This window comes from Podarcis melisellensis (assembly GCF_964234715.1).
Source record: "Podarcis melisellensis genome assembly, chromosome: 2".
NCBI classification, from domain to species: Eukaryota; Metazoa; Chordata; class Lepidosauria; order Squamata; family Lacertidae; genus Podarcis; species Podarcis melisellensis.
The window spans coordinates 42,987,017-43,014,944 of record NC_138529.1 but is presented as its reverse complement, the minus strand read 5'-3'; the positions used below and the strand labels follow the sequence as shown (position 1 = coordinate 43,014,944).

General features: G+C 45.2%; 1 protein-coding gene across 4 annotated transcripts; it reads right to left on the bottom strand.

The window, feature by feature from the left end:
* Positions 1–16: 16 nt before the first annotated feature.
* On the bottom strand, positions 17–26,912 carry NACC1 (nucleus accumbens associated 1). 4 transcript variants are annotated; one of them, XM_081899249.1, is made up of 6 exons: positions 25,885–26,912; positions 7,595–8,567; positions 4,587–4,760; positions 2,897–3,026; positions 2,548–2,645; positions 17–2,138 (listed from the first exon to the last, which is right to left on the bottom strand). In XM_081899249.1, the coding sequence occupies exons 2-6, from the start codon at positions 8,535–8,537 to the stop codon at positions 1,879–1,881; spliced, it is 1,605 nt and encodes a 534-aa protein (XP_081755375.1). In that variant the 5' UTR covers positions 8,538–8,567; positions 25,885–26,912; the 3' UTR covers positions 17–1,878. The 4 variants fall into 4 exon arrangements, with proteins under 4 accessions (XP_081755375.1, XP_081755376.1, XP_081755377.1 ...); XM_081899250.1 differs by having other exon boundaries at positions 4,587–4,757; positions 25,885–26,910; XM_081899251.1 differs by having other exon boundaries at positions 2,897–3,002; positions 25,885–26,905.
* Between the last annotated feature and the right edge of the window lie 1,016 nt (positions 26,913–27,928).

Genomic DNA, 27,928 nt, shown 5'->3' with positions numbered 1-27,928 from the left:
GTAATTCCTTTTAAAAAAAAAAAGATTGCCACCCATTGCCTCATTTCACAGTTTGATTTGCTCAAAGGAAGGCCAACCGTTTCCTGAGAGAATTGCAGACTTTGTTTTCTAGTAAGAATAACCAGGAGAGAGATTCTCGCAATGTAATTCAAAGTCGTTTTCTTAGACCATACAGACAGAAATGCAGAAAGAGGGAGAGGAGCTTTGCTGCAATCAGGGTAGAACCTAAATGTGCTTGCTTCCCATCTAAATGTAGTTTCCATCTCAAAACATCCCTATGAACCCAAGGATGGGAGTTCTTCATTATGCACCAGGGGTGCAAACTTGAATAAAATGGGGGGGGGGCTGCATAATCGATGACATGACTTAGTGTACACACACTATTTGGATTACAATGCCTATCAACTTGGGGGGGGGCTACATCAAATATTTTATGGGGGGAGCAAAGGGACCTTGGCCCCTAGGAGTTGGCTCCTCTGCTATGCACCAAATATGACTCGGAAGCATCACTAACGGAGCAGGGGAAGGAAAGAGGCAAAATTTCACACTATGATTCATTACCTGGTGCTGGGAGGCGAGCTAAGGTCAAAGGCAGCCTTGCATACTGGGTAGCTTCTGGCACTTCTAGGAAAAAAGAACGTGATGCTTTCTCCCTTGGCTTTCCTCTTCCTTCAAAACCTGATTCCCAAACCTTGTGACATTTGAGCCAATTTAGCTGAAGTGGCAGAAAAGGTTGGCCTTTCAATCAGCAGTGCTGCTATTTGTTCCACAGACTGGCTGAAAAGTGAATAGTTTGCACATTGCACCCCACGTTTAAACTAAACACCTCAGAGAGAACACTAGGCTTAGGAAACATTGGAGGTATCAGAGCTACATTAGACCTGCATGTATAATTTGGGTTTTTTGCGGGGTGGGTTTGGGTGCGGGGGTGAGAACCTTCCTTGTTCCCTTCATGACTCTGTGCCACTCAAAATATGGAAAGGCTGCACTGCCAAACAGATTTGCCGTACACGTTCTCAGTTCAGTAGGCTAGGCTGGTCAAAACCTCCAAGGCAGATAATAGATGGGGAAGGTACATAAGGTCTAGAAGACAGAAAAAGTAGGGAGAGGTATGTCTGAGAGGGAGGGAGGGAGGGAGGGAAGGGAAGAAAGAGAAAGAGAGAAAAAAGAGTAAGGAAAAGGGAGTGTACTGAGAACGGCAGGGGTGGAATTGCCATGCTGTGCAAGACCTTGATCATACCTAGGCAAGAGTGGAGGGAAGCCAAGATGAGTAAGGATACCATGACCACAGCACTGGGGCCCAGTCCCTTCCCTGTTCTCATTTATCATGGCACTAGGATTTTCCCACTCTCTGGTATGAACCTGAGGAAAAGGCTTGACGATGATCAGTCTAAGTTAGAGAGAGCCCTGTCTGGAGAGAACCCGATCTGATGAAGAAAGAGGCAGCACTCTGGGATAAGACCTCCCTGGATCATGGCCTCCATTTGCAAATGGATTTGGTATTAAAAAAAAAAAATCTACTAAAATATATATCTAAGAACAATTAATAGCACAACAAGGACAGAGGGAAGGGACGGGGGAGAAAATGCCAGCCAGAACTGCCAATGCAGCAGCAAGACCTCCCCTCTGAGCTCGTACTACCTGTGGCACCTGAGGAAGCAAGGCCCATGTTTAATAATATATATATATGTATATATATATATTTAAAGGAGAAGGCACAATGCTCTTTCTCCTCTGCCGAAACAAAAACAAAAACCAACAACGGGCGGGGGAGGGGGGGAAAGAAATGAAATAAAGGTGGAAAAACGATTCTACAAAAAATCAAATTAGGAAATAAAAACCATTGACTGGGGGCGGGGGAAAGAGATGGGCATGTTTTTACTGGAGGCCCTCGGTGGAGGTGCCTGCGTCACCGTCATGGCTGCCCGTCTCGAAGCTGTGCTCCACCCCCATGATGTCTGGCTCCATCTTGCCAGTGTCATTGATGAAGGTGGTGTAAGTGTCGCCCTCGGCCATCAGTAGTTTCAGTTTGGGGATCCAGCTCTTGCGGACAACGCGCCGCGCGTTCGTGCACATATCAGCAGCAATTGCATTCATCTCGCTCTCCTTGAAGTTGGGGGCAAAGTTCTGGCAATAAACTGAGGAAGAGAAGAAGGGCGTGAGCCCGGATCAGGGTCGCTATAGCGGCAACTGGGAATCAATATCCTCACAGCTCTTTGCCGCTCGGGAACCCAAACACCAACGCCTGCCCAAGCCAGCAAAGACCCCCGATATGCTGGTGGAAGCCTGCTATGACTTACAGCACAGTAAATCTTAAAACCACAGCCTTGAGTGAGACAAAGGACCCACTTCCAGCTCTGTATTTGCTTCTGCTGCTGGAATCGTTACGGATCTGAGTGCTCCAATAGGGTGGAATAGGATATTCTGCCTATTGACCATATGACACACAGCTAAAATTTCCCACCTCATGCCCTTCAAGAAAGCAGTAATAATATACTCCTAAGCTCCCTCCCCACCGCAGAAGGATCTATTAAGGCAGACACTCACACTTCACAGCATGCAGCACCCGGCTGTCGAGGGGTTTCCGGCTAGGGTCATTGGTGGAGGAGCGGATTCCAGTGCCACAACTGTTGGCAAGGGTGTTCCTGGCAAGCGGTGAGGAAGAGAAAGCATTTAAATCCTTTACCAGCAGCATCTTATTGTTCTCCACCCACCCACCTTTAACTGTCCACTCCTAGCCGTTCCAGCTCCTGCCTCGCCTCTTGCTCTGGCAGGACTCCTCAAGCCCAGAAGTCCTGCCTCAAAAGCAGAAAGAAATGGTGTGGCAAAAAAGGGGCTGGAAACAGAGCAAAATAGAGCCTTTCCCCCTTTCCTACACACTGGGAGGCTCACTCACCGGTCAAAGAAAGATGCTAGTAGTCGTCTGAGAAGCACTTTGTGTCGTGTCCCAGCACTGACATGACAGTTCATCAGCTGTGCCCGGGTGATGTACACGTTGGTACCTAGGCAGGGAAAAGAGACAAGGCCTGTTGTGAAAACAACAAGCTTTCAACTTGGGTGCAGACCCATAAGCCACCTAATCACTTGTGTGCAGTACCAGATGCTTTCTGGAAGCAACAAGAAACAATTATAATGGGATCCATCCAGCCATTCTCAGCTTCCAACTCCGTGTAGAACAGCCTTTCTCAACCTGTGGGTCCCCAGATGTTGTTGAACTACAACTCCCATCACTCCTAGCTAGCAAGGCCAGAGCTCAGGGATGATGGGAGTTGTAATCCAACAACATCTGGGTACCCACAGGTTGAGAACTGCTGGTGTAGAACTATGGCAAGCACAAAGTTGGCTAACAGTCATTAACTCCTGGGTGAGTTTGGTCCCATCCTGTAAACACAGCTGCACAAGTGGCTTTTGAGAGCACACAACATCAGCAGGCTTCCAAAAGGAATCAGGTTGGCGACTGTGAGAACAGGATGCTGGACTGGATGGGCATTGGCCTGATCCAGGCAGGGCCAATTCTAATGCTCTTGCTGACTTTATACGGACATTTTGGGGACGTGCTTGTGGCTAGTAACTTTGGTGAATTGGGGATGTTGGGAAGACAGATTCAAACCAATAACCTGAGAAAGAGGAAGTTCACTTCTGTGTGAAAGGAAAGTTTGACGTGCTGGTCCCAGCAGAGGCTAGGCTACTGAGCAACTCACTCCCCACAGTACAGACAGAGCAAGTATATTGGCACGTGCAAAGGAAAGGCCAACAGCAGGAACCAAATCCCCCAAGATAGCTCTGAGCGGGATATAGCATGTGCTGGATATGACTTACTTAGCTTGGGTACCAACACAGTTTCTCTCCTTCCTATCCCAGTGCTGGGCACCAGCCTGTAAGAGATGCAGCAGTGCGGGGCAGTGGAAAGCCAAAAGCTGGATTAGCTCATAAGCAAGATTTACAAATTGATTTCCTGTTTTTCTGGCTTTCTTTCCAATAGTCCTTAGATCAAGAGTTTGAAGTCTTTCCCGCTAATTCGAAACAGTGCTCACGGAGTATGCTTTGTCTAAAGCAATGGGGCATGGCAAGGTCCCCGCCAGCTCCTTTTAACTGATCAGAGAATGCCACGGAACAAAGGTACAAGGGGCTGGAAGCTGGGATGCCCTGGTAGGATCATCTCAAGGCCTAATCAGACTCTGAGGCCATGCGCATGCATAGGGCCCAGTCAATTTCTATGTAACATACACATGCATTACTTCAGGGTGCTATTCAGGCAGCCCCACCCTCTTGACTACTGCTTGCAACCTGCTACCACAAGAGCTGTGGTACCTGATTTACTAGTTGTTGTTTTTAATCTGAGAGAGGAAGCCCCCCTGAAGGATCTTCTAGTATTTTGTAGGCTAACAATCAGGATCACCTTGCTCTTTGGGGTGGGAGAAACTGCCACTTCATCCTGCCAACAAGGCCCTAATCCACCCGACTGGGATTAATTTTAGGAAGCAAGCCAGACTTTTCCTCCTGACTGCAACTGGCTTGAAACCTACATTCTCACTCTCCGCCCTGCCCCCCACTTGACCCCCAACAGGTTGAGGCACCTATCTTACCTGTCACAAGTTCCAGCTTCTCAGCTGGGTCCCCCTCATCGTACAACTTGGGGTGGCACCGGTTCCCAATCTGGTTGATGAGCTCAGCGGGCAGCGAAGCCAAATCCTGCCGCACCCGTATCCGGTTGCGAGATTCGGAGGCCACCTGGTCTGGCAGCGCTTCCACTTTCTCTGCTGGGCGAAAAGGAGAAGGGAGGCGAGGAGGGAAAACACGAAGAAAATGTGTGAAAAGCAAGCAAGGAATGAAGCTTAAAGCTGTGGAATCTCAACAAGTATATACCTGTGTGACATCCCACCACAAACATATATTCCGGAAGACTATTCTTTTCCTCCTCTCACTATTTCCTCCACTCACAAGAACAGAAAGCTGTTTGGAAGCTTATGTGTTTTTATCTTTTCAATAAAAGTGAAAGTGGGGAGAGCTCATTGCTGTTGTTGCCACAGGGATCTCCAGTCAGTGAAAAGGGTTAGATGCACACTATTCAATGGGATGCAGGGAGATGAAATGCTGACAGGTGGCAAAAGATCAATAATCCATAAGGCCTGGTTGACTTTATGTTTCTGTTTGCACTGCTCATCTCAAGCAGGAACCTGTCAGGAGCATAGTACATCATATTTATAGGACACTTTCCCGAAGTGCTTTCTAAAAATTCACAGCCATCTTTACAACAACCCCCCTTAAGGCAGAATTGTTATAGCCTTATTAAATACTGTGAAGGAGGTCGGTGAGGCTGACAAGAGCAACTTTCTTAAGGCTACATAGAAGGCTTATGTCTGAACTACAATGATACTACAGCTTACACTGCATTTTTACTAATGCTCCTCCTATTATTATTTGATTATATACCGTTTCTCAAAATGGTGTACAAACAACATAAATGATTTTAAACTAGCAAACACAACAAACGCACAAATGGAGTAGATCAAAAGTAATGAGTCACCTATCAAATGAAGATTAGAACAGTCCTAAATTGCCTCTGAAAGGATGGCAGGGGGGCAGGCTAAAGGCAGAGCCAACGGGAAGGCATTCTAGAATACTAGAACTCAAACAGAGATTTCTTGTGGATGCTGAACATATGAGATGTAAACTTCCGCAGGGCCTCCTCAGTAGATGGGTCATATGTTCTCTGTGATCAGGACTGTGGCTGTTTAAGGCAATAAATTAGCAGACAGTGATTGCTGGGATAGCTCAGTCGGTAGAGCACGAGACTCTTAATCTCAGGATCATGGGTTTGAGCCTCACATTGGGCAAAAGATTCCTGCATTGCAGGGGGTTGGACTAGATGAACCTTGTGGTTCCTTCCAACTCTACGATTCTGTGATTCTATGAAATTCTTAGTATGTTATACAAATATTATACAAGAAGGCCAGCTGAGCAGCAGCAACAGCAGCATTCTGCCAAAACTTCTGAACAGTCTTCAAGAGTTGACCCATGTAGAATGCATTACAGTAGTCTAGCCCAGGAGTCACTAAGGCATATATGATAGTTCTAGGTCTATGAAGCTTAACCATAAGAGGATTAAAAATGATAATGGGAGGATAAGACTGTAAATGGCTACTAGTCATAATGGCTATGTGTTTAATATGAGAGACAGTGTGTTGTGGACCATGAGCGGGACAGTGCTACTGCCCTCTTGCTGTACTTGTAGACTTCACCTAGGCATCTGGTTGGTTTGTGTGAGCACTGACTAGATGGGCTTTGGTCTCATCCATCAGAGCTCTTAAGTTCTTATTAAGTTCCTTGCTACATCTGCTCTTTTCAGTGCACATTTTTGCTGACTAAATCTCAAGGGTCTTGAGTATTTGGCCATGGGAAACTGGGCTGGAAAGAGAGACTCAGAAGGCACAAAGACAGCCTTATCCCACACAGACATGCAAGGCCATAGTGATGGCTGGAACCCAAGGTAAAAGTCACCCATGGAATTAACCCCTAGAAAACCCAGGCCACCTTTGCTTGCTCCCAGTTTCAAAGCCCTGGCCACTCTCTTCCCTGCAAGCCACACCTCCAAGTCCTCATTCTCAGGCTGTGAGAAATGGAGAATTAAATGACTCTTTAATACAGATACTCTGCCCCAGGGGCAGCTTTCAATATCTCAGGGAGTGCTTCACACAGTAGAGGCAGCTACATGCCATCTAAAATACTTAGCAATTTTCCACTACTACTTAACGTATGGAAAGCAGCAACTTTTTAACACCACAAGAACACCCATGGAAACAAGCTGGGGTGTCAAGGCCAACTGCAGCACTTCTGCCGTGTATTGTGTGAAGGGGTGGATGACAATGCCCCCATCTCAGATTTCACCAGGCAGAAGTGGACACATGATGAATACCATGTACATACTTCTGCTGTGAAACGTGAAGAGGCCCAGAATGAGCCAATCCAACTCCACAGGTTCCCCTGGAGAGTGAAAATTCATTTGAGTGGGATGAGAGATGGGGGCCTGCTCAGTGGCTGCACCCAGCTTGTGGAATGCCTTGTCCTGTGAAGTGTGGTTGGCACTTAGAATCACAGATTTGTAGAGTTGAAATGGACCCTACCAACCCCCTACAATGCAGGAATATGCAGTTGTCCCATAAAAGTATCGAAATGGCGATGGTATTATCAGCACCATGCTCTAACCAGCTGAGATATCAGACTGCCGCTTCCCCGTTGTTGAAGACTGCTTGAATTCAGCAGACTTTTATTGAACGGCTTTTATATGTTTTGGTTTCAACTGCTGGCCCAGTCTCTTCTGTCAACTTGTTTTATATTGCTGTTTTAATAGAAGTGCAGATTTTAAGGTTTTGTGCGTCACCCTGAGTGGCGCTCTTGCACCAGAAGGGTGAGATCTAAATGTTTTAACACACTCATTTTCTCAGCCTCCAGTAACTTTCCGCATAATGTATCTCTGCAATGATTTTTTTTTTAAAACCCAAATCACAGGTGGGCAACTTGAACCAATTCCCTTCCTACAGGTATGAAGCTGAACAGGAATGTTGTCTGCCACCACTCTGCCCTTGCCACTCACCCGTCTGGCCTACATTCATCATGCTGTACATCGTGTACATGTTGCAGATCTGCCGGTACTGCTCGTCAGAGCCTTCCTCGGGAGCATCCTCCTCCTCGTCTTCCTCATTGTGGTAGGAACTGGGGCTGTCACTAGTGTAGGCACTGGAGGTACCAGGGCTCGTCTGGTCTGATGTGCTGGGGCCACTGACCACGCCTGCCCCTCCACTGCCTCCCGTTAGCGCCCCCTGCTGTTGAGACTGCTGTTGCTGTTGCTGCTGCTGCTGCTGTGCCTGTCGGTTACCCCCGCTCAGCTCCTGCTGCGAGGAGATCTTGGCCATTTTCCGGCTGCCGTTACTGCCGCCTCCACCTCCGCCTCCGCCTCCCCCTTCCTTCTGGCTGCTTTCCCAGAGCCGCTTAACCACAAATGTGCACTGGACAGAGTCCGACTCCTGCTGCTCTGTCTTTACGCGAGAGACCAGGGGCAGGGGGGTGTTGCCGGAGGGCCAGGTGGAGGTCTGGGCCACGGGGCTCTGTGGCTCAGAGGAAGGTGCCTCTTCGGTGTGCAAGCCTTGGGAATCGCAGCTGGGCGAGCTGACCTTCAAGAAGAACTCAGTCCCCTTCTCCATGATCTCCTGGATCTGCAGGAAGCCAGCCGTGTACATTAGCAGGAACTGGTCGCCTACGTTCATGCTGAGGCGGCCGGTGTAGCAGAAGCTGAGGATCTGCTGGAAGGACTGGGGCTGCACAGCAGCAGGAAGCTCCACCACCGTGCTCTTGCTGTTGTTGAAAAGGTCCCGGAAGTAGCAGCTGCTGGCCGCCAGCACAGCTCGGTGTGCCTTGAAAGCATGCCCCTTCACCACCACCGAGACGTCACAGTACAGGCCCTGCAATCGCTGCTCATTCAGGCACTCCAGGATGCTGTTACCAAAGTTGGGGATCTCCATCTGGAGAATCTGAGCCATCCTCTCCTTCTCTTCACTTGGGTAGGTGAGCTGCAAAGGGAAGAAGGAGCCAGTGGGGTTGTAGATGGGTCCAGCATGGAAAGGCACATATGAGAAAAGAGGGAACATCGGGGAAAGGGAAGAGGTTATCCATTTCCTTTTACTCCCTGGTAGGTCCCCCTTCATACTGTCTGGCAAAGGAAGGGTTGCCTTGAAAAGGTGGCAGAGGGGGGAAAAATACGCTGGCCACCCAATCAACTATTTTATGTGCTGTTTCTAGAAATGGCAACATCATTCCGTTACAGATCTTTTCCAGCTTTCAGTAGTCAGAAGTATTGTGACACACCAAGCGCAAGACTGACTTAGCAATTTTGGCTAAACTAAGAATGCTATGAAGCCAGGCATAGAGAGGACACATTCCCCATCAGGAGGGAAGTTAAAACAGCCCACATATAAAACAAAGCGAGGCGCCAGTGGAACAAGAAGAGGGTTTGGAATTCTGCATAGTGGACGGGACGGGAACAGGAAATAAAATACAGTGGAACCTCAGTTTTCGAACGTAATCTGTTCTGGAAGACAGTTTTACTTTCAAAATGTTCGAAAACCAAGGATCAATGGGCAGTCAGCAAAATCCATTGAAAAAATGGAAAAACTTGCAGCGGAAGCCGTTCGACCTCTGAGGCGTGTTCAAAAGCAGAAGCAAATACTTCTGGGTTTTCAGCATTTGGGTTCTGAATCGTTCGGCTTCCGAGACGCTTGAAAACCAAGGTTCCACTGTAGCTGCTTTGAAGTCTGTGTTTATGGAATAATTTCATTATGGTTGCATTGATTAAGCATTATTTGTACACACCGCTGTGGGGGGGGGGGAGTAAAATATCCACCTGAGTGGTGAGTGACTTAATGGAGAGTGGGCGAAGTCTTGAAGACAGGGAAGCCTACTTTCAATAGGAAAAGAATCCCTCCTTGCAGAAAACGTCTGGATACCCAAGCTTGTGACAGCCTCAGGCCAAAATGTGGATATAAACAAAGATATGTTATTGAATGTACAAGTTTCTTTCTTGGCCAGGTAATGTGAGCAGAAGAGGAAGTACCTATGTCATTAAGGTCAGAGAGGTGCAAGCGCTTAGGACAGACGTCTCAGCCAACACTCTTCCCAACCCCATCCTTTTAAAAGAAATGCTGCATTAAGTCCACTGACTGACTAGTCCATTAAAAGAAAATGTTATGTTTCCTTAAAGCATGCATCCACCCTATTGTTATAGCAGACATGTGATGCAACTTCCACAGGTATTGGCCCGTCAACATTTTGCCTTGGAAAAGGCAAAGGAATTCAGTAACTTGAAAAACAGAATTGCACACTCTGCAACAAAGGAAGCCTTTCAGCAGAAGCTACTAGCTAGGCTATTTTGTAAGGCTAAGCTTCAAATAGTTGCTCTTCATATATTCTGAATCATGGATTAGTAGTGATAGAAGGGAAGTCAGAATGCCATTTAAGTCCAGCCTCTTGTGGCAGGAAACTCTCCACATCTAACATGCATCTCAGATTAGCCTTGAACAGTAGCTTGGGGAACCTGCAGCCCACAAGTCTAATTGAGTCTTGCCAGGGGTCCTAATTTGGCCTTCGGGACAGATTTCCCCAAACTAAACCCACCTGCCCTACACCTGATGTTGTATATGACGTCAGATGTGCAGCCTGTAAAGATGTGACTGAAAAGGAACAACTAGGAGCCTTAAAATTGAGCACCTGATTGTTACTTGGCAAGCGGGGCTTATATTAAGCACCTTTAAAATTCTCTCTAATACAGTATATCATAGAGGACAGTAAACCAGGAATAGAGGGCAAAGATGTGACCAATGAACAGCTCACAAATGTGATTATGGGCTATAACCCTAGTAGCTCACAAACAAAAAACTTGAAATAATAATCCTGGGATTAGAGGCTCAATGAGGGCAAAGCATCGGCGCTTGAGGGCTGAAATGTCTCTGTCCTCCAAGAATTTTTGATGAGAGCACTGCTGGTTTTGAAAGAACCTAAAGGTCATTTCGTTCTGTTTCCAGAATCAAACCATCCTCTAAATCCAAACTGACCACAGAGACCAGACAGACTAAATTATACGCCAGTTGCAACTGATCTGAAATTGCATTATTGCTGGTTTTCATTGTTTGCTTTTTTTGCACAGTACTGCTTTTACTGTATTCTTTTATTTCTGTAAGTTGCTGTCAACTGTATCAGGAAAGGTGGTGCATATCCAATTAACAAAGTGGGGCTTACATTCCAATATTGGCAAATCAAGATGGCTCCAGCAACCTTCGCAAATGGGCACATCTTTCAGTGTGGTTCTGTAGAATATCTACTACTCCATCCTTGGCCGGCCAGTATTCTTTTCACAACTGTGTGTTTGACTTACACAGGACTTTCCCCCTTTCAAAGTACTGTGCTATAAATGAACAACTGGCAAACTCAAAACCATAAAGAAGCACAAAATTAGGGATGCAAGTGACTGGGCACCTCCTCGTGCAAGAGAGAAACATGAACAGATGGTATGTGAAGAATACCCAATGACATATACAGTGGTACCTCGGGTTACATACGCTTCAGGTTACAGACTCCGCTAACCCAGAAATAGTACCTCGGGTTAAGAACTTTGCTTCAGGATGAGAACAGAAATTGTGCTCCGGCAGCGCAGCGGCAGCAAGAGGCCCCATTAGCTAAAGTGGTGCTTCAGGTTAAGAACAGTTTCAGGTTAAGAACGGACCTCTGGAACGAATTAAGTACGTAACCAGAGGTACCACTGGATACTGTATGCCAGTGGGCATATATTGTATATTATTATAGCCACACATGGATGTTGAATGTGCTACAAGGAGTGAGCAACACTGCTTCTACTTGTAGCAGCAACCTTCTACCACAAGGGATCATTTGCATATAATAAACCTTTTACAGTCCTGTGGTTATTAGCAATCAGGAAAGACATAACGTGCATAACGTCCTGATTGAATGATCCACCCCTTTTACACTAGCCTGATGCTGATAACACTCAGCAGTTAGCTGTCACAGGTATTATAGCATAACCATGTAAAACTTCAGAACTCGTTTCTCTGATGTTTATTTTCATATTATCAAGCACTGTCCAGATTACGGAAAAGTGACAAGGTTAAAACATAGCTCTTCATTAGCCAGGAAAGGTTTGTGTTTGTTTGTCTAAGCTGGTGAAACATTGCTTGTGTTGGAAGAGACATGCAGACACAAACTATAATGGGAAGTGGCAGCTTTTGCTATTCCACTCTCCCCCCCCCCCGCCAGCCACATGGGGTAAACAAGCTGGAACCCAGCACTGCTGATCCACAAGCCCAGCGAGGCTTCTCTATTGTCAGCTCTAAGAAGGGACAGAACCCTGAGAGCGAGCGTATGGATCCGTCCCTCCCAGGGCACAGGGAGCTTTGAATCATGGGTATTGTCTGTTTAAGACAAACAGCATGTGTGCTGCAGATAAGAAACACTATGAATTTAAATGAAAGCTTTTGCTAAAAACAGACAAAACAGTCATGTGCTTTTTATTCCTTCACACTTGCCAACTGTGGGGGCAAGTTAATGCTGGGTGGAATGTTAAATACTAAAAATGAATGTACATTTTTACTGAGGAGAAGAGGTGCCCTAGTTAGTTTTAAAATGTGTCTGTCACAATGCGCACTGAGGGAACATATTACTTTGTGAGGCTGCAGAGAGCGAGAGAGGGGGGGTGGGAAACGCAAGATGAGCTCTGGAGATACTGCACTGTGACTGCTGCTTTTTAAAATCCCCTGGCATGCTAAAGGCTGGGTGCAAAACAGTGCCTGAAATGGCACTTGGAGATGGGATGAGCAGCTCAGGAATCACATTTTACCTCCCATGCAGAGTCACACTGAGTGTCCCACATTACTAGCAGTTTGAAGAACTGCCTATTTTCGAAAAACTGAAAATTTTGCAGATCTGCGTGGCATGCAAATGAAAAATCCCTAGTATGAATTTTTTCGAGCTATTCTCCTCAAACACCTACAATTCCCACAGTAGTTTAATAATCAACCCCTCTTTCCCAGGGAACTCTGGAAATTGTAGCTCTTGAGGGGAATAGGGGTTTCCTAAAAACTCTAAGCATCCTTAACAAACTGCACTTTCCTGGATTTTTGGGGTGAGAGGGGCAGCCATAACTGTTTAAAGTGTTAAGACACTGCTTTAAATATATAGTGCAGACGGGGCCGAAAACTGGTTGTGTCTAGCTTACATAGGGTTGCCATATTTCATAAAGTAAAAATCAGACCACCACGAAAATGCAAAACCCCCACAATTTTCTAATTGACTTGCCTAAGATCCAGGACAAAGTGCCGCCTTTCGGAAATCCACCTCCCACCCCCACCTGACGGCAATTCCACCTTTCAAATTCCAGTGATGTCCGGGAAAATCCGGTGGCTTTCAATGGGACTTGAAAGTCCTTATATTTGCTTTACTTATTTGTTAGTATTCTGTATAGCCTTTTTAATTGCATGCCATATAAAATAATAAAAAGACACTACGCCATTATTGTGTATGTGAACAGCTTATTTTAGCAGTATGTTTTAAAAGTGGTGGGCGACATCTAACTGCAATGCCCCCACCTGCTCACAGACTTCTGTTTGCACAAATGGGACTTACTCTTTCTTCCCTCTGCAGCCCCCCACCCCGGCCCCATTTGGGGGACCCTCGAAGAGATCGGGGTGCAGGGTCCAATGTATCCTTAAGAGGTTTATTCTGTTTCAGATAGGATATATTGGTTTACATAATAAGACATATTCTGCAATAATTTGAACAATACAGTGGTACCTCAGGTTACATACGCTTCAGGTTACATACGCTTCAGGTTACACACTCCGCTAACCCAGAAATAGTGCTTCAGGTTAAGATCTTTGCTTCAGGATAAGAACAGAAATCGGGCACGGCGGCAGCAGGAGGCCCCATTAGCTAAAGTGGTGCTTCAGGTTAGGAACAGTTTCAGGTTAAGAACAGACCTCCGGAACGAATTAAGTACTTAACCTGAGGTACCACTGTACAAGAATGAGTGTAAGGCTAGTGGAACCCCCAATGAGGTGCTCACAGACACTATGGCAACCTCAGATTGTTTGTACTCACCAAGGCCTTCTTGCCCTTGTCATTTTTTAAAATGGTTTTAACCACCCCCCACCCCCAAAAAACCCCATGGGTGTCCTTGGACTGGCCGGAAAAATATAGGCATTATCAAGGCATTCTACCCTCCTTTTCCTCATAATGCCTCTTGTCTGCCCATTGGAATGCTTTGTCTACCTTTTCATTTAGCTATTTGTCTGAATGTGTATTTTGCCTAACTTTTTGGACTTTTGTTTGTTTGGTGGGGCTGTCTGCTTTTGTTGCCTGGGTTTTATTTGCCTTTGAGGGGGCATGTTGATGGTTTGCCTATTTTATTTCGAAGGTTACTGTATTTCTAAGCACCTTAAAAGAGGTAGGGAATATAATTTGGATCCTCAATTTCCAAAATGGTGTGCAGAAACAAAACACAGGCTTCTCATCACAAGAGCTGAAATTGTAGCAGCTTTTGCTGTCTCTAGCAGAGATCCATCAGAAACTAGAGCCCCCCCCCGCCCCCCGGGGAACTGCCCCAGATCACGGAGTTCCTTACTGAAAGCATGCTCAAGCTTTCCTTCCTTCATTTATTTTAGAAAAACTGGAGGTAGAGATTACTTTAGAAGAGTGGAAAGGTATTTCAGAGACATCATCACTCACTGCTGACATTCTGTGCTTTAATTCTGAAATGGAACTACTTACTTCTGAGTAGTTAAATCTACAGTGTATTAATAGTTTAAAATTTAAGCTTGCTGCTATGGAGCTAAACCTTGCCCTAACCTTTATTCTTCAAATTGACAACGAAACTTCCTTATTAGGAGGCAGGAGGAGCGGAGTGAATTGTTAGGACGTATTTGGCTTTGAAGAGATAGTTTCTACTTTAGAAAATTTCACACCACAAAATATGTGTATCAGGCACTCAAACTCGACAGTGTAGTAGTTCTGATATTTTATAGCTTCTGTGTTAACTCTGTGCGACTGAGTCATTGATTCAGCAAGGCTGTATCACTTAGCTGGAAAAACATACTCAGTCAACTTCTGTTTTAAACCTATCATTATGCTTTTTTCAAGACAGATGAATTACCTTAAGTTTGCATCTTTTAGCAAACAGAATTGAACCATACTGTATTCTCTTCAGTGCTGGTGTATATTTAAGTATTACTTTATGGGTTTAAAAAAAATCAAAATCATGTATAAGTTCTTGTACATTATTAGTTCTAGTACAATCTGAACTCATGTGCCCCAAAAAAGAACTCTGTAGTTGCTTGCCTTTAAGCATGGAACACATTTGTTTTGGGGTTTTGTATTACTTGTATGGAGATATGAATTTACTAAATGAAATACATTATTATTATTTATTATATTTTATTTTTAAAATAGCAGCTCCACCCCCCCAAAAAAAACCTGGAACCAGGGTTAACCATTCCTTAACTGTGCTATTTTCCTCATCAAACTCTCCCTCTTCCAAAGTTACCTCACCAGATTAGGAAAAAATAAAACCTTTAAGGCTCTAAATTATCCACTTACTGAACTCCCATATCATGACTCTTGCTTTTTAACTGATATCCCAAAACAGAGGCCTACAGACAGTTTCTTACCACAGCTTTTCCATACAGGAGGTCCCAGTGAATTCCTATCCTTGAATTTAAAAGGTTAGCTACAATAGAGGTAGACTCTACAGCTTCAATTTGGAGGGCTTATCTCCAGTCTCAACACTGTGGTGCTTAGGTCTGAAATAGGAGATAAAAGATCCCACTGACTGATTTTCAGATGTCTTTTCTAAAGGGCAGGCAGAGGGATTTTAAAAATCTCTCAATCAGGAGAAAAATGCTGTATCAGCTCTTTAGAGATTCCTCTCTACAGAACAAAGATCTCCTGATCTGATTGGGAGATAAATGTTTCCAGGGCTAGAGGGGCCATTTCTTGTGAGTTGCTGGACCAGATTCGGGCCATGGGTTAGCCATCCTTCTTGCAGAGCTTCAGGTGCTCACTGATCATTAACTGCTAGGCCCACTCTCTGACAAATGGTTGCCATCTATAGTACTGGAGAATTGTGTATGTGTATGTTTCTTCAACTGAGGGCTCAAAGTTAATCAGCTTATCATTTGCTAGGGCTCAACTAGCAGCTGTTAAGCAGGACTAACTCACAACTTATCCTAGAATAGACTCATTCAGTATAAGAAATCTCTCTCTCTCTCTCTCTCTCTCTCTCTCTCTCTCTCTCTCTCTCTCTCTCTCTCTCTCTCTCATTATTCTAATGTCACTCAGGAAGCCTCTGCTCTTTTGTACCTTCCTGCTAGCCACCTGGTTTAGACACCTGATACCTCCTCATTCTTCAGAAGGGAATGTGCACCAGAGCCAGTGGACCAGAGAGGATTTATATACTAACATAAGAGTGAACTATGGAATAAAAGACCCAGGGGCTGCCAGGGAAAAACCCCTATGATTCTTCTTCCAGTGTGACCAAGGATCCCTCATGCCTAGCAGTGCTCAGATATCAAGACAGTCTGAAGGAATGTAGGATTAAAATCTATGTGTGGTTAGGCAAACGTCTACCCCGTTAACTGGAGTAATTTCATTGGAAATATGTGGGAGAAGGTAATGTTACAGTTAAAACAGCTTAGAGTTCAAGAATGGGGAACTTTCCAATAAATTGCCTATGGAAGACCTTCATTTTGGGAGTGGGGTTTTTAAAGGGTTTTAAAAGGTGAGGCATTGATCTTTCTGGATTTGCACAGAGCACCTGCCTCCTTCATTCCCCTCTCCCTTCCTCCAAGGAGCTTGGGTTGGCATACAGTACATGGTCACCCCACCCCTACTTTTATTCTCACAAGTTCAGTATTAGAAACTGTGATAGAAAATCTAGGAGTCAAATGGCTTATGGGACCTGGGTTGTGGGCGCCAAAACAGAATGCCTAGTCACCATGGGTGGGGGATGGGTCAGAAACACTTTTTATTTTTATTATTTTGATAGTCATAAACTAATACGCAATTCACATAGGTAACACACAGTTAATATCACATTCTTAGCAGAAATTGTTAATACATGTTTAATTTGTTTACAATAAAAATATTGGTACCATGGTTCAGTTTTCATAACACTCTACTCTTTATTGTTAAATACCTTAACATATTGACTGTCCTTAACATATACTTCGAGGCTTCAAAACACATACATTTCAGTAATCCCTGAGTGTCAGCCAGGTGCAAAAAATGACACCCAGACTTTTTGAGGTGCTCGCAAATGGAGAATCTTTAGGCGCAAAATGCACCTGATGCCCTGCTAATTTCGAACCCCTATCCTGCAAAATAGATTAGGCTGAGAAATAGTGATTGGCCCAAAGTCACCCAGTGACTTTTGTGGCAAAGAGGGGATTTGAATCCATGTCTGCCCAATCTAATCCCAACACACTAGCCACTGCACTGGTTCTCACCTTGCTTAGTAACTGACCTGTGACTCCCATGTTGAGAGTCCCACATTGTTAACCTTCAGCCAGTCACTGAAATAGAGAAATGAAGGCTAAATCTCAGTGATATTTCCTATCTAGAAAGCAAATAGTTTGGGGCAAAAATCAGTGGCATATCAGCGTGAAATGACTGAAGAGAAGACTGAGTGTGTCTTGTATCATAGCTTCTCCAGAATGTTATTCTGCTCTGTGCTATGGCAGCAAAGCACTTATCCACCAAGTAAGTCCCTATGGGAACATGACTCTGCTCTCAGAGTAATCCAGTGTTAGCAAGCACATTAATGAGGCTTCAGTTACTCAGCCATGGTTTGTGGAACTATTCACATTCACCTAGTATTTTTATGAGCTAACACATTTCACTTCTCTCATTTCTATGGATACACTTATCAGAAAAAATATGATTTCCCCCATCAGTTTCACTGCCTGGCTCTCACAAAAGCTAGTTCACTTTTGCCCCCAGGAGATCTTAAAGTTGCCTTGCAAGCAGAGATCATCTCTCTCTCTCTCCCACTTTCTTTTTGGAGTAATTTAGTGAGCAAAAGGCCAATTAAAATATAGCTCAACTGACAGCCTTAACTTCAAGTCCTGGGCCTGGATGCTAGCAAACCAAAGTAAAAGTAAGTCAGAGAGCAGTTTCACATAGGCTTATCACACATGTTAACAACTCAAGGGCAGGAAACCCATTAACATGCTTTTGCTGGGATTGGGAATGGGAGGCAAGGTGTGGGAGTACCGTGTGACTCATAACACAGCAGCTTCCCACAATTCCTCATTAACCCCCAACAATATCATGGAATCAAATGACCAAAGCTTCCATCAATTAAGAGTTTCTGCTCAGTAAAGCAGGATAGCTTCTGTTGATACCAAATTCCTTACTCCTTTGGAGTTGTGTGTTGTGAAAGGTACCCAAGGGTTAGGCCCATAGCAAAGATTATAACCAGAAGTTCAGCCTTGCAGATAGGTACCAACTGCTTACAGCCTACAAGAAGTCTGATCAGCCTGTGTCCTTGGGTGGCTTAAGCAGCAAGTCTGGCAAGTTATTTCCAGAAATGACTTGCCTTAAATGAAGTAGCTGTAAAGAGTGAACACAGAGCCTCCATATTCAGAGCCAGTATCTCTCTAGTTTACCAGGTGCTAGGGGACAAACTTCAGAGGAGGGCTCTCTCCATGATGCCCTGCTTTGAGCTTTGTGATCTCTGTTGGAGGCAAGAAACTGGACTAGATAATCATGTGCTCTAATTGAACTCTTAACTTAGGAGTAGTGAATTCATAAATTGGAAAATGCATGAATAAACTTTTTTTTTAAGGAGTAGAGAACTCAGCGGTACCTTTTTCTAAGTAAGCACTAAATGGATTGGGCCATGCAGATTAACAAGGAAAGGCATTTTCTCACGAAACCCAATGCTTCTGTTAAAGAAGCGCTCTAAGAACCTTGAGCAATTTAGTAACCTCAGAAAGTTATTGCCGTGTATCTGAGGGATTGCAAGCCTGCTGGCACCTGGGCTGGTCTCTTCGTTATGCAGGCAGCGTAAATCACAGAACGTTTTGTGTTTGGATACTTTAGTGACAGTGACCATAGCACAGCTCGCAAAGAAGAGTATTTTTGCTTCTGTCTCCCAGGCTTAGAAGTTACTATTTAAGATTGTTAATTTTCTTGTTACTGACAGAACACACACAGAGATGCTGTAAGTTATTTAAGAGGATAAGGCAAGTAGATGTTAAATTTTGTAATATGAGAGCACCAGACTTCACCCCCTGCCCCCAAATGATGCTGACTCCAGCCATGGTTGGCAAAAGATAATTCAACAGCCCTTAATATTTCCTAGCTTCTTCCTGTCCCAAGTTTCTTTCTGTGTATATAAAACCCAAGTCTGTCACAGCAACAACATAAGATCTCCCTTGACTACGCAACCTTTGTGAGTATAAAACAAATGCCTCACTGTTTCACCGACACAACAACCTTCTACCTTTTTTCCTTTCTTTCTGGCAAAGCCAACAGGAACCAAATTAATGCGTAGGACTTTGTGGCTTCCTTTTACACTTGAATCAATACAGAAACCAAAGTAGTAGAAGCACAGAACCTGGAAAAATAACCAACCAGCAGCAGACCTGGTGACTGAACTGCCTCTTGCCTTATTTGTTTATACGTAGACAACCTGACCTGTGCCCATGAGCTTATACTGAGACATTATAGGGCCACTCAGAGGCTTCACTCTATTAATGTTCTTCATCCAAGACTCCAAACACACCCGCATCCTCATTGTATTCTTAAGATCATCCTTCTTCCGGACAGACTCATCCACCAAGGACAAACTATGGTGGCTGGGTATTGCCAGGTTTAAATGCTTGGGAGGATGGAAGGATATACAAGAGCAGCCTTGTAAGTAAGTTTACAAAAGTTACTATTATGCAATAATTATCATTTATTATCCTACATATCCATGCTAGCCATGGAGGAAAAGAGCCCTCCTCTATGGCCAACATCAAAACTCAGGCTACTAACCTCTCAGCAGTCCAGGTTTATTTTTTTATTTTAAAAAAAAGTCGACAAGATCCTTCTCTCATTCATCACCCAATGAGTTTCCTTGTTGGCCACACAGGAAGGGAAAACTCTGCCAGCCTGTTTGAAATTCCTTCTTGCCTAAGAAGTCTGTATGAGATGTGTATATTCCATCACAGGGAAGTCACAAACATCTCCTAAAGTAAATAATCTAGTTTTTCTTCCCTGTCAAATTCCAATATTCCTCCTCTCTCTCTCTTTGTTTGTTCATCAGGGAACAAAGCCAATTCCATGCTCCATGTTTTACCTCAAACTATTTTCTTACATTAAAAAAACTCTACTACTCTTGCATAACCATATTATTCATATGTTACAGCAGAATTCTTCTAAGTGTCTAGGCTAGGGCAAATGTACACATGACCATCTTGGGTGTGCCCAAAATCTGCTACAGGGAACATTAACTGCTCAGCTTATTAATAAGGAACCTGCTCTTGTATTCTTTTCAACCTTCAGCAATTTCAGGACTACGGACTCTTTCAGCAAAATGACACACTACCCCAATCATCTTAGACGGCTTCTGCCTACCGGTATATTTCTATCACTCATAAATTGCTCTTGTCCTCTTTTGAACTTACTTATATGTTGGCTCTTTGTCCTGTTTCTGTAGCAAAGCAGTATCACAGGGCAACTGTACCGTGGGGGTAGGGCAGTTGTGTTAATTTAATAAGTGAATCCATCAGTTATAATAAGTGAAAGAACAAAACCGATTTTCCAATCTAGCTGTGATTTGCAGAAATGACTCATATTCTCACCTAGGTGTTGGTTATCTATTCCAATGGCTCTCAGTAGGTTTACTTTCTTCTCCTGTGAAAGGCCTTCTATATTCTGCCCACCCCTGCATCTTTTCCAGTTCTACAATTTTAAGATGAAACGGCCAAAACTGAAAATCATATTCAATGTACAAATGCATCTGCAATTTATTTTGGTAACATGCATCATTATATAACCATATTAACACATTAAGCTCTCTCTGCCAGCACTTGGCCCTACAGCCACTGAATAGGACAATACCCCAGGCTCAGATATGCCTCCTTACAATGGAACGTCACATCCCCAAAGATCACAATGGATGCCGGAGCCCGCTAATTTGGAGCACTGCAATTTCATAGAACTAGGGATTTAAATTCAACACCAAACCAACTATTTATTTGACTATCAGAAAATTTTCAATGAACGTGAACAGAACACACAAGCCCCTCGAGACTCATTACAGTTCAGGTAATAAGGTTCTAACTAAAAACTACAACACCAACAACACTGCAATGATACATGCAGTTGCCACAACCAGAATTTACCATGTATATATGAAACCAATAACTGGGAGAGTTTTTACACATTTTGAATTTGTCTTCCATACTCTGCCCTCTGTCTGGAAAGCAGGAGGCAGGACAGAGACTGAAGCTTTACAGCTCAGCGGAGGAAATAGGCAGGGAGAGGAAGAAATGAATGTGCACTGCAACATGCTTCCCCCTTGGTTCAGCACTGCAGCAGCCTGTGTCCCTATTAAAGTGGTCAAAACCCAATCTTTCTAACCTTTGACCTATGGGTCAGGATGCAAATAGTTGTTGATTAAACAGTAAGATCCCTGACAAACAGGCTACTTCTGTGATAATTAGGTTTACAGGGACCCAGACAGCAAGTACATAGTCCAGCAGCCTCCCAGTGTCCTTATTCTCCATGAGACAATAAAGAGGGAATCCAGAAACATGGGGCTGGATGGGTGGAAACCACCAAGAGAACATAATTCTTAAAAGGAATCGATTCACTCCTGTTACATCTCTTAGGATAAATAATCCAGATCACCAAGTGTTTTTTTCCTGTGTATCCACCCCTGCACAGTTTTTCTATCCAGTATGTGTAACCATACAGAGTTAAGGAGTTAAGGATCCAATACTGCACTGCTGAATAACTCCACGTATGTAAATGACAAGTAAGTTTTCATACATGAACTGGAACTGAACCAGTTGGTTCAGGTCTGCTGAACCAGTTACTCAATCTTCACCTGCTTGAACCAGAACACTTTCTGTCACAGATGAACAAGAGTTAAAGCCAAAGCAAGCAGGGAGGTGAGGCCGGGGAGAGCAAGGCAACAGTTTGATTCCCTGCAGCCCCATGCAGAACAGATAAATGGCCAATCTCCTAGACACAAGAACCACCAACTCAAAGTGCCTCTGTCTTCTAGAATTCCAGCTTATCTTTTTGGCCCTCATCCACTCCACCACTGTACCCACAGAAGGCTCCAGATGATGATCATGATTCTATATTACCCTTCATCTGAGGATCACAGGGAGGTTTACAGTATAAAAACACAAAAATACATAACATAATGACAAAAAATAACCCCTTCCCACAGTTTAAAAGGCATAATTAACCAAAGAACTAAGAGAAGAGGAACTTTTTCACCTGGCCCCTAAAGATATGTAATGAAGGTGCCAAGTGAGCCTCCCTGGGGAGAGCATTCCACAAGCGGGAGGTTATCTCACAAAAGGGCTGTTCTCATGTTGCCACCCTCTGGACTTGCAGAGGATGCATATGAAGAAGAGCCTCAGGTGATGATTGCAGGGTCTGGGTTAATTCATATGGGGAGAGTCAGTTCTTGAGGTGCTGGGGTCCTGAGCTGTTTAAGGGTATATAGATCAAAACCAGCACTTTTGAATTGGGCCCAGAAACTAATTGGAAGTGCTCAAGTCACTTTGCCCCTGTGAGCAACCTAGCTGCTGAATTCTGCACCAGCTGAAGTTTCTGAACCATCTTCAGAGGCATCCCCACATATAACATGCTGCAGTAATCTAACCTAGAGGTCACCGGAGCATAAGCAACACAAGTTAGGCTATTCTTGTTCTGAGAGGGGTGCAGCTAGGCCACCAGAAGCTACCTGGCCTCAAGCAACAGCAACGGATGCAGAAGTACCTCTAAGCTGCATACCCACTTCAAAGGGAGAGTAACTCCATCAAGATCAGGCAACTTCCCATCCATCTGGCCCAGGGAACCATCCACTAACAGTGCCTCTGTCTTATCTGGATTGAGCTTCAGTTATTGGCTCTCATCCAGTCCATTAGCAAGGCAAGACAACGGTCCAACACCTCCACTGCCACACCTGCAGATGTGCCATCAGCATATTGCTCACAATGTACTCCAAAACTCTGGATGACCCCACTCAGTGGTTTCACGTAGATGTTGAACAGCATGGGGGATAAAATCAAACTCTGAGGAACCCCACATTGAAGGCTCCACAGGGCCAAAAAGCACTCCCCAAGTATCACCCTCTGGAAATTACTATCCAAGTAGGATTGGAACCACTGCAAAGCGGTGCTTACCTCCCCTAACCTGGACAGCTGCTCCAGAACGATACCATGCACAGCTTCTACTGACATAGCTGTTATGGAGAAGTAGAGCTACAAGTCATTAGTATAGTGATGGCATGACTTCACAGGGTTTCTGCCAAGCTCAGGGAAGATAAGCTCAAATCTGCAAGTAGAACTATACTGCTGTCAGCCCTCACTGAGTTAACAGTGCCATCTCTCCTCAGTGTCACCTTTCCTCATTGCTGAAGAGGGTGCAAGAAGGATGGTTCCTTAATTCATCTATGACTGTCATGCCCCAGGGAGTAAATCTTTTGACAAGAATATATTTAGAATAATAGCTGATATTTTGTGCCATCTGATCATCCCAGACTCAGCATTAGCCCTCCTGTCCAACCCCTTAGAACAGAAGAGCTCAGTGCTACACATGGATCTTAAAGTCTTTCTGCTGATAGTGGCATAAATGGAAGTTGCACAGCACTTGGCCTCTTAAATCAGATTTACAATTAAGGGGTATATATCAAAGGCACAGCAGACAGTTTTCTCTGAGAAATTGACCCAACACTGCAACTCAGCAGGGGTCAGACTCACCAAGACCATCTCACTGACACCTGTCTGCCATACATAATGTGAATGGTTTTTTTTGAAAAATATGATCTCCCTACTGATTCATCAAGAGGGCTAGTGAGTCTGCTGGAGCTCAACCAACACCTGTTTAAATGATTGTGTAAGTCATAATAATTTTGTAAAATGACCACTTCTGTACTCTAATTGTTTGCTTATTGTTTGTGATGCTCATCTTTATTTTAATTTATGTATACAGGAAAAAATAAAATAGATCCAAAGCAGCAATCCTGTGAACATTTACTTTGAAGCCCCATGTAACCTGGCAAGATTTACTTCTGAATAGACAGACATGCAGCTGTTCTACGAGCTGTTATCTGTTTGTGCAGAACTTATTAGAAGCAGAACTTGGTTTGGACTGTGGCTGCATAATATAGCCTTGCTCTAAACAACACTGCTAACTATAATACACAGCTTCAAGTACCAGTAAGGTAATCTTTGGAGAGTTCCATTGTCTGTGACCATCTCCCTCCCATTAGTCAGACCTCAGTTGTGACAGAATATTCTTATTAAAGCCTTAATCTATATAAGATGTTACTGCAATTTACAGCAGGACCTAACTTTTAGAGGCCCTTCTGAGGAGCTCAGTTAACAATGTATACAATGCCATATACCTGTGGTATTCCTCTTTTCAGAGCCAATTTTGCTGCAAAGTCGTCATGCACTATTTTTGAATAGCTCACCTGCTTATGAAAAGTAACACTACAACTCTTTTCTGTTGTGAAGTCACAAGTTGACAAGACAACAATTGTGTCCTCTGGTAGAATAAACTTGGCACTTAGAGAGGCCAAATTGGAATCCAGCGAGCGAGAGAGAGAGAAAAGCAAAGACTTAAGAAAACAAATAACATATGGTGAGCTATTCAGTGGCAACTTGTTTACAATGTTCATTTATCAGGAACATACTGCACCACCTCCACAAGTATCTTCAAGAGAACAAAAACTATCCTCAAGTCAGAGCCACATTGTGACCTTCTCCTTCCCTTACCACGTGCATAAGGAGTTAACCTAAGTAAAATACTCATAATCCCACCCCTTCCAAAACAACCATTGAAAACTTTAATTCCCCACCCGCCACCCCAGGAAGTTGTAAACCAAGTCTATGTTTGGGAGTAAACTCCCATTAATCTCAGCGAGAGAGTAACACTGCAATTTCCGAGTGAACGTGCACGCCAAAACAGTTAATAATCCCCCCATTCCCAGCCTGGTCTCTTCGAACCAGTATCGATCTTAACTTCTGCTGCCCCACAAGTGAAAGTTTCTGAAGTTTCGTTTCTCGAACTTTTCCCCTGGAACCCCCCCCCCCATTTTTAAACTCTGAAAGGTCCCATTGCAGGAAAAGGAACATTTTGCCCCCTCCCCACCTCCCCCCCCCCGCTGGAAGAGGAGGAGGAGGAAGGGAAGCGCCCCTCCTCCTCTCCCCTGCCGCTTTCTTTCCGCGCCCCTTCCCCCACCGTGGCCCCAAAAGCATCCTCCGAAAGCCACCGAATTCCGGGTTTCCAAGCCAACCGCCCGGCCAGGCCTTCTTCGCCTGGCAACGCCAAGGGGCTCCCACTGGAAACTTCTCCCTCGAGGGTGGCCCCGCCGCTGCGCCCTTCCTCTAGGCGGCCGGGCCCGGGGGGGGGGGGAGCGAGGCCAGGAGGAGCAGGACAAAGCCCCCGCAGGGAACGTCGGGGGATTTCGGACAGGCCTGCGGAGAGGGGAAGCCCGCGCCCTCCCGGCCAGCCAGCCTGTGCGGAGGAGAAGGCGCAGGCCGGGGAGAGGCAGCGAGCGCCACCACGTTGCTTGTGAGGTCCGGGGAGGAGGAGGAGGAGGAGGACGAAGGCGGGTGGGGGGCAAGGGGGACACCCCCCCCCAAAACACACACACTTTGCTAAGGGGTCGCCGACTGCAAGGAGGCCTAGCAGGGGAGCCCAGGGGCGCAGCTCCTCTCTCCCTCCACACCCTTGGGGTCTGGTTTGGGGTGCAACGGAGGGAGGGGGACGGAGGGAGGGTGGGGGGAAGAGAGGGACGGGGAGGGCTGCTAAAGGGGGCCTCTCCCACCCGGGGGGAATCGGCGCAGGCAACAGCTGCTATTTTAAGGATCCCCTTTCCCCCACCCCGCCGCCCCCCTTGGGCGAACCCGGCAGGTTAGAGGGCTGCTTGGCGAGGGCGAGGAAAGTTTAAACACCCGGGATAATGGGGGGAGGGGTGCATGCATTGGAAGGAGGGTGGCGGGTGGGTGCCCCGACTTAAAAGTGTGGGGCGGGGGGCGACCCTGGAGTGGTGAGGTCTCCTGGAAGGGAGGGGGGCGACGTGGCTCTCACCTGCGCAAAGAGAAGGGGGGGGAGAGGAGATGTCGCTCAATGGAGGGGCTCTGCTCCCCTAGCCCTCCAAGCAGCACTAGCAGCAGCCATTCATTGTCAGCCTAGGCAGGCTCAGCAGAGAGCCGAGCTGGTGGATGGAGCAGCCTGCGAGCCGCTGTAGTGCTCTGCCCAGCCAAGCCAGGCCTCCGTCTCTGCGCTCCCACAGGCCTTGCTAGCGGAGCTCCGAGCCAGCTCCTGCTCCCTCCCTCCCTCCCTCCCTCGCCCCTCCTCTCCCCTTTGCCTTGGAACTGGGAAATATTTGCTTCTGAACTTGCCAGCCAGCCTGACTTTGTTCTCCGAGAGTAGGAAGCGAGTAATCTCCCAGGAGCTGGCGGGAGAAGCTCTGTATTTAACCCAGGGAAGTAAATGTTCCAATCTGAGGATCCGCAATTAAAATAAATAAAATTTAAGGAAAGGGTTTCAGGATGACGGGCAGAATCCTCCCCGATTTGTGCCTAGAGGCGCATAAATTAAACCAAGTTTGATTCCTGTCTCCAAACTCCGCCGACGGATGAAAACAAAAGGGAGCTAGCTTTTCTCTTCCCGCACCGTTTGCCCGGAATTAATTCTCAAGTCAACTACATACAGCGTGAGTCACACAGAAGTTTCCCAAAAACCTGAGTCAAGTCATTCACTTTATCCTGACTGAAACAAAATCAAGCTTTCAGAAATCCTCAAATCCAAAAGACTTGTCATTAAACGGAGTTGGATAACGATAAAAGTTCATGCTTTAGTCTTGGAAGAGGGAACAAAATGTTCAAGGCACCTAGCAACTCCCCAAAGTCAACACTGGGATGAACTCAGACAAGTGACAGGGGGGAAAAGGAGTTGAAAATAATGTTATATTCTGTACGAACATCTTTCAATACGAAAGAGAAAAATAAACTTAAGCACTTTTTCATGTTTTGAAGACATTCTCATCATTTTCTGATACAGAACTGAGCATTTAAGATTGCCTATTCTTACTTTTTCTCCACCCTGAATTCCCAGGTGCACAAACACAGTTGATCAAGCAAGTCCTCTGTTCTCATGCTCAGCTGGGAAAAAAAAAGTATAAATATGTAACTTCTCTTGCTCACGCACATCATTACGCTTTCATCTCCCTTTTGCCCCTTGTCTAAAAGTAGAATGCAAGGCTTGAGCAAGGACCCGTTTGCTAATGTTAAAGTGCTGTAAACACTGTCACATAGTTTCAAAAGGAAGCTAGTTTTCAGTGGGTTAGGGCAGTCGCAGGTGCACAGCTTGGGGGTACTTCTGCATCTATTGCTGTCAGACAGCATCTGTGGTGTGGAGCACATTCCATCAGCTTTGGCTGGTGGCCCAGCTGCACCGCTATCTGGAAAGAGATAAGCTAACTTCTGTTGTCTATGCTCTGGCAACCTCTAAGTTAGATTATTGCAACATGCCATACGTGGGAATACCTCTGAAGACGGTTTGGAAACTTCAGCTGGTGCAGAATTCAGTGGTCAGGTAATGGGGCAAGATGGCTTGAGCATATTACACCAATCCTGGCCCAACTGCACTGGCTGCCAGTTAGTTTCTGGTCCCAATTCAAAGTGTTGTTATTTGATCTATAAACCCTTAAACAGCTTCAGGATTGCAACACCTGAAGAACTGACTCTCCCCATATGAACCAACCTGGAACCTGTGATCATCATTTGAGCCACTTCTGTTAGTAAGAGCCATTGTGATGTTGTCACTAAACTTGCCAACTCATCACACAGAGGTGCCTGGCCTAATTCTGTGCTTTTAGCTGCAGCTTTATCTGTAGAAACAAACAGGTGCATTTTCACAATATGCAGATGAGCATCATAACCTGCTGTTGGGTGGAGGAACAGGAACCAGAAAAGAGTTGGCATTCTTAGCAACACCTGGAGTTACATGGTGACCTTAACTATGGAAGACTCAAATCTGAACTCCACTTTGACTATAACATTCTCTGAGGGAATTTCCAGGCTGTCGCTATTTTCAGGTGTGATTGAATCACATACCAGCAAATTCAGGT